This window comes from Protobothrops mucrosquamatus, unplaced genomic scaffold, assembly GCF_001527695.2.
Source record: "Protobothrops mucrosquamatus isolate PMUCROS unplaced genomic scaffold, P.Mucros_1.0 scaffold1217, whole genome shotgun sequence".
NCBI lineage: Eukaryota > Metazoa > Chordata > Lepidosauria > Squamata > Viperidae > Protobothrops > Protobothrops mucrosquamatus.
The window spans coordinates 64,219-71,553 of NW_015387425.1; the positions used below are offsets into that span (position 1 = coordinate 64,219).

Genomic DNA, 7,335 nt, shown 5'->3' on the forward strand with positions numbered 1-7,335 from the left:
ACTCCCATTGAAGTCAGGGGTGCAGAAGCTGACCCCCTCCAAATGCATTTTGCCTGGGCAAAAGAGCCACCAAACAAGGACTTCTCGGGCTGAAGTCACAATTGGCTGCAGCTAGCAGAAGTTTCAGCTCGTAGGAACGTTCTGTTGATAAAGTTGCATCTGAGCGTTTAAAAATAATCCTGTGGGTCTTTTTTTTTTTTCCCCTTCCCTGCGGAGCAGAAAATACAGATTCTCTAACAGAACAAAGAAGTGATCGTGGTCACTTTGTATTTGTGGAAAACAGAAGCAGGGTATTGGCTTCTTGTTTAAAAAAAAATAATCTTCAGAGATGTTGCCTCCGTTTGGCCAACATGCCTGACTAATCACGGTTGTAATGTGGACTGAGAAGGAGAGAGAGAGAGAGCGAGAGAGCACAAGATACCTGTCTTAGGAATAAAACTTAAAAATCAGATTTCTACCTAGAAACAGGGCAGTAACATCAAGAAGGGCAATGGTTGACTTTGCACATTTCTTATAGCGTATATTTTTCTGGATAGACAAGACATGGTACTTCTTTGATTTGGTTTGACGATTGTTTTCATTTGCAAGTTACCCTGGGTAGGTTGGGATTGAGTGACCTCTAAATTTAACCAATCTATCCAATAATATTGCACAGATGATGTTCCCTAGTTGGGTCATGAAATGTCTGCAAGAAAGCCACCCAGCTCAGAGAAGCACGAAAGATCCTGCATGTCAACCCTGAGCTATAAATATTTGCTTCTATCAATCCAATAACATTGTGGAAATCAAATTAATTACATTCTGTCTTCCTAACACAATGTGTGATGAAATCAATCAGTGATGTGACTATATCTATTCTATATCTATTATACCTATCTATCTATCTATCTATCTATCTATCTATCTATCTATCTATCTATCTATCTATCTATCTATCTATCTATCTGAATCTATCTAGCATCTCTCTCTCTATTTATCTTCTACCTAGCATCTCTATCTATCTCTATCTATCATCTATGATCATGTGTTTTAATCAGCAGATCAAACTTAAAAATAATAATGGTTTGCTACAAGATGTAAACTACAGTTTGATTCAGTAAATCAAATGGAGTTCTACATGGTTCTCCCTCTGTTTCAGGACTTGGGACAATGTTGTCACTGATTTGGAAGTTTCAAAAAAATACCCCGTTGAGCTAATTAAGCTCGTGAGTCCAATCCTTGCCCAGTTCCTCGTGTTCAAGGAGACTTACTTAGTGTTTACTAAACATATTCAAGATAGCAGCCTCTGTAGCTACAAAGTCTTTCAGTGTCTCTAGATATCTTCCACTTTGCATCCCATGTGGTCCTGATATTCTTAATTTTTTCATCTTTCTTGGGGCAGCTACATAGCTTTAATCGCCATGGCCATTCAGCAGAGTCCTTCCCACAAGGTGACCCTTTCTGGCATCTACGATTTCATTATGAAGAAGTTCCCATACTATCGGACGAATCAACGCGCCTGGCAGAACTCCATTCGTCACAACCTGTCTCTCAACAGCTGTTTTGTCAAGGTAAGCCGGCAAGACACACCTTTGCAAACCATATCCTCCATCCATGCACTCAACCTGTTCTGAGTTGGGTCGTTCCTCCAACGTATGGTTGAGGGTATGAGTTGGCTCAGCCTTGGTCTTGGTTGTTTGAGAAGGTCTTTCGAATTACTTTCTGTGATGTTAGTACTGGACTGATAGAAGAGAATACTTGTAGCTCTGGGTTGAAGTCAAGGGTCTTCTCTGAGAAAAAGAGAGAGAGAGAGAGAGAGAGAGAGAGAGAGAGAGAGAGAGAGAGAGAGAGAGAGAGAGAGAGAGAGAGAGAGAGAGATTATGCAGAAGACTGAAGGGGTTATTTACCTCCAATTTCTATAATTAGAGCGAGAGAAAGAAAGAAAGAAAGAGAGAGAGAGAGAGAGAGAGAGTATGCAACACTGGTTTATTTACCTCCAATTTCTATAATTAGAGAGAGAGAGAGAAAGAGAAAGAGAGAGAGAAAGAAAGAGAAAGAAAGAAAGAAAGAAAGAAAGAAAGAAAGAAAGAAAGAAAGAAAGAGACTACGCAGCAGACTAAAGGGGTTATTTACCTCCAATTTCTATAATTAGAGAGCCTGGATTTCAGCAACTTGTCATAGCTGTTTATATGAGCCTCACATCTAAGTGAAGGCAGATGTGGAGAAGGCAACATTCACAGCATGCGTGCTAAGAGGTCAGGGCCACAGATCTAAATGGGCAGCGGTGGTGGACAACCTGTTTCTATAAAGCTGGCCCTCGACCTTCTGAGGTCATCACCCTCAGGGTGGTCAACATCATCCAAGCTCCAGTGCGTGTCCGAAGGAGCCTCCCTTGCCCACAGAAGCCCTTGGCAGAGCCCAACCTTCTTCAGATCATGTCTGAAGATCCTTCTCTCTCTTTTTTTTTTTGGAATGTCCATGATTGAAAGTATTGTTCTTTTTGTTTGAACGCACGCAGGTTCCCCGAGCAGAAGGCCACGATAAGGGGAAAGGAAACTACTGGAGCTTTGCAACCGGATGTGAATCCATGTTGGATTTGTTTGAAAATGGGAATTACAGGAGGAGGAGGCGGCGGAGTGTGAAAAGGGAAAAAAGGACGGCTGGAGGAAGAGAGGCCTTGCCCACCTTGTCTTCAGCCGACGCCATCTTCCCCAAATTCTCCTGTCCTAGTGAGACTTTGGCATCCCAACCCCTCAAGTCCTCGGAGGCCGGTGAGTTTTTTCCAAGAGGTGCCGCCAGCCGACAAAGCCCACACAGCTCCTCCGTCGGAAAATCTGACTCCGAAATTAAATTTAGCATTGATTACATTCTTTCATCTCCAGACCCGCTGCCGTACCATGTGCAAGATAATACATACCACCTCTCGGATGCTCAGCAAGCAAACGTTGGGTTTTGGACCTTGTGAATCAGCCGGCTTGGGACGAGGGCCGGGAGAGAAGATTCGCAAAATGAATGAGCAGCCAGGCAATGTCCAGTTTTGCGGGACCCCCGGGGTTGAAACCCACCTGCCGGGGTTGGGCTTTACTGGACGGGACAGTGGGACTTGGGTTGGCCTTGCTTAAGGCCTTCTGATCTGACGGGGTCCTCAATGCATCCGACTGCATGACACTGCTTGAATTCTGGGACGGAATGAAATAGTTCACGGTGGATCGAATAGTATTAGTAGACCCTACGCCGCTAATGGGATCCAAGGAGTGATCAATGAAGCTGGGTGCTGTCCTAATGCTGACTTGGAACATTATAAATATAAGCCTTCCTTCCTTCCTTCCTTCCTTCCTTTCTTCCTTTTATTTCCTTCCTTCTGTATAGCTAAATGCCTTCCTTACTTCCTTACTTCAGCCCTTACTTTCTATCCTTCCTTGAATACATATAGCTAAATGCCTGCCTTCCTTCCTTCCTCTTCCCTTCCTTCCCCTTCTCTCCTTTTATTTCCTTCCTTCCTTCTTTCCTTCCTTCTGTATAGCTAATGCCTTCCTTCCTTCCTTCCACCCTTCCTTTCTTCTTTCCTTCCTTAAATACATATAGCTGAATGCCTTCCTTCCTTCCTTCCTTCCTTCCTTCCTTCCTTTTGTATAGCTACTGTACCTATATGCTTGCCTTCCTTCCATCTCTCTTTTCCATCTCCTTCTCCGTCTTTTCCCATTCCATCCATCCATTTTTCCATCCCCTTTTCCTTCCTTCATTCCCGTGTTTCTTCATGCATAGAATGGTCTGCTTTGTTTTCTAAAGATTCTGCTTCTTCAAACATTACTCTAACTTAGACATGGGCCCAAAACAAAGACCAATGTTTATATAGCCCTTGTCCTTCGTCATGACGTTTTTGACCCTCTCTCATGGACCAGATTGCTGGACCCCCAATTTGACTAGAGTCTAATTTTAATGGCATTTCTTCGTCAAACTCCAGAACGATCAGCCGTTGTAACAATCTGACTAGGAAAATCCCCATAAGTTCAATTAGAGACAAAGGGTTAAACTTTTAACGGATTAAAGTTTGAGGTTTCAACAGGTTGATGTCCTTTTCCCCAATGTGCTTAAGTCAGCCCAGATGTTTAGCATTCGTAAGTGTGTCTGCGTGCACTTTTTCTTCAAAAATGCATTTTTGTACATTTTTGCAATTTTCCCCTCATTGCGGGACGACCAACATCTTCAATGCAATAAGGGTTTTGTAGGCATTTTACCCTGGTTAAAAAAGTGTTTTCATTTTTTCTTTCTTTGATTTTTTTCAAAAAAAAACAAAACCCTAATGTAAGTATTAAGTTTAGGAGAGTGTGACTAAGAGTCCAGTTTTATAAATGGGTTTGGGACAGGCAATTTACTCTCCTCACCCCTAATTTATTGGTAATTCCATTCCATTGACCTGTGGAGTATGAGTCAATAAAGCTATATATTAAAATGATATACTTTAATATTTATTTCAGTCCATCAAGAGAGTTTGACAGGGCATCCCAGCCCAGATCAGAAGATAGTATAGGAGTTATACTCTAATTTTCTGCTTCTTGGAAAATCAGTTCACCAGCTAAAAACTAAAATGGGAAAACCCCGTTTCCTCTATTTATAAAATGGGGAAATGTTGCTTCTTAGCAGAATTCAGCAACAAGATTGTATCTGTTTCCAAGTGATAGCAGGCATTTTTTAAGGGGAAAGATGGAATGTTCTCCCCACTTTGTGGATAGCCATAAGCATGGAACAAGTAGTCCTTGGTTTACAGCACTTCGTTTAGTGACTGTCCGACTGAAAAAAGTGACTTATGACTGTTTTTCACACTTACGACCATTGCAGCATCCTCCTGGTCACGTGATCAAAATTCAGAGGCTTGGCAACTGGCATGGACTTATTATTATTATTATTATTATTATTATATTTAAATTTATATGCCGCCCTTCTCCCCATGGGACTCAGTTGCAGTGTCCCAGGGTCATGTGATCCCCTTTTGGCAGTGGTGTAGCGTGGGTTGTCAGCACCCGGGGCAAGGCAAGTAATTTGCGCCCCCCCCCTCCACAGTGGGCGGCGACCCGGCGGCTCGGATCAGATTCGCACAGGCAGGGGCAGAGAGCTGCGAGTGCAAGCGCGCCCCCCCAGATGTTGCGCCCGGTGCGGCCGGGCCCCCCTGCACCCCCCACGCTACGCCTCTGCCTTTTGGGACCTCCGGGCAAGCAAAGTCAATGGGGAAGCCAGATTCACTTAACAACCGTGTTAGTAACTTAACAACTGCAGTGATTCACTTAACAAGTGTGGCAAGGAAGGTCGTAAAGTGGGGTAAAATTCACATAACAAAAAGTCTCATTTACCAGCAGAAATTTTGGGATCAGTTGCACGACCCTCTAGAGCTTCTTGGGCACAGTCTCCAATTTTCCCAGGTAAATTCTTGTTTTAATAAACGGAGACGCCTCTTCTCCAATGCCATCTTCGTGCTGTTCTACACCACACACACACACACACACACACACAAAACACAATGCTTTGGTTATTGGCTTGTGGTTATTCCCAGCTCACTCGTGTCATAATTACCGGATGCACAATTATTACACTAATGCAGAATCTGAATCGGAACGAAAACGAGGATTAAAAGTCCCTCTCAAATGCTCTTTGGCCCTTCCAAAGCCTGGCCTTTTTTTTGCACATAATATTTTGTTGTTGTTGTTGTTGTTGGCTCACTTACCTTGATAAGATCAGTCCCTGGTTATTATTTTTTGGAAGGAAAAGGTTAACATTCGGTGGAGACAGCCATCTCCAGCCTACATAAATTAATCTAATCTATGTTGAGATATCGCTATTGTTTGACCCGATTTATGTCCAAAAGGCAAGGAAAGGTTCTGATGCCACTTTTCTCCAAGGCCTTTTGGGGCCACCGGATGCTGTTATTTGCTTTCCAAAGGAGATCAATCATCTTTCCAAACCAGAGGAAATAAAAAGAAGAAAGAAAGAAAGGGGGGGTGGGAAACCCAGGGACATTTTTTTTAATTTACCTGCTCACGATTTCCGAAATGCATTCGGGCCCTTGAAACGAATGGCATTTAATATGAAAGGTGTATGGGCAAGACATGACCTTATTCAAATGTCGGCACCATTACAGCGTCGTTCCTGGTCTAATTATAATTAAATACTTTATGCTTTCCTTGCAAATCCTTTTGATCAATCACTGATACGAGCATTAATATCACATTGCCCCTGAGCTCTCTCACAAGTGTTTACGGATCAGCGGGTTTCCATTAAGGAAGACGTGGGTTCCCGTCGTGCAAACGTCGTGGGCAAACATTCGGAAGTGGCCTTGACGTCAGAATAAAAATGAAGAAGGGGAGAAGTAACTTCCAGATTTTTCTCCAGAAATTTCTAATTTCTTTCTAAGTAATAAATCCAAAATCTATTAAGAAAACACAAGAAATAGGGATATATTTTTTTTGAATATAGACTAACACAAGGGATAAACTTTTGCCTATTACCTACAGTCGTGTTTTGCTGCAGATGAAATTAAACAAAGGCAAATATTTGCAAACTTACATATTTTTATATCCCTCCAAATACCAAACGGGGTTTGTGTAAATTACAGAAACAGGGCAATGGCTTTGTTGTTTTAAGTCACTGTTTTTCCATTGAACAAAATGAAATGTCTGCTGTGTGGTGATAACCACAGCTTACAAATTAGATGTTTCCTATAACCTCTCTCTCTCTCTCTCTCTCTCTCTCTCTCTCTCTCTCTCTCTCTCTCTCTCTCTCTCTCTCTCTCTCTCCTGAACCCTTTCCTGCTTTATGCAATTACTTTTCTATAAGCTTTAGGCTACATCAGGAAAACAAAACCAAACGGAAAAAAAATAAAATAATGACATAAAACAAAATTAACTGGGAACTCACTGAGCTAAAACTTGTGTTATAAGAGATTAATCATAAACAAGGGGAAGTCATTTGACCAGACCATTAAATGTGTGTGTGGGTATACGTGCACTTCCCCAGGTGTGCCCCTATGTACATCTATATAGAGTAAAACAAATGCAATTTTAATTTGACCCATAGGCCTCCTTTTATTCTTACGGAAATTAATAAAATCGAGATTGAGTTTTTGATGCATATCTCTTGCTTAAAGGACAAACATGAAACTGGTTTTGCTCAACCTGATCAGTGGTTTTTATGCCATACATCCATGCCTGCTTGGTTGAGAGACAGATAGATTAAAGGAGGGAGGGAGGTGATAGATAAATGAGAGAAAGAGAGAGAAAGAGAAAAGAAGAAGAAGGAGGAGGAGGAGGAGGAGGAGGAGGAGGAGGAGGAGGAGGAGAAGGAGAAGGAGAAGGAGAAGGAGAA

The 7,335-nt window shown here is 42.2% G+C and overlaps 1 protein-coding gene across 1 annotated transcript in view; it reads left to right on the plus strand.

Annotated features, from left to right (window-relative positions):
- Nucleotides 1-3,902, plus strand: part of LOC107291886 (forkhead box protein D3) — a 13,510-nt gene extending 9,608 nt beyond the window's left edge. Inside the window, exons 3-5 of the mRNA XM_015820926.2 lie at nucleotides 1,382-1,550; nucleotides 2,498-2,617; nucleotides 3,882-3,902. Coding sequence (XP_015676412.2) covers nucleotides 1,382-1,550; nucleotides 2,498-2,617; nucleotides 3,882-3,902 — 310 coding nt within the window. The remainder of the gene's footprint in view (nucleotides 1-1,381; nucleotides 1,551-2,497; nucleotides 2,618-3,881) is intronic.
- Nucleotides 3,903-7,335: the final 3,433 nt, after the last annotated feature.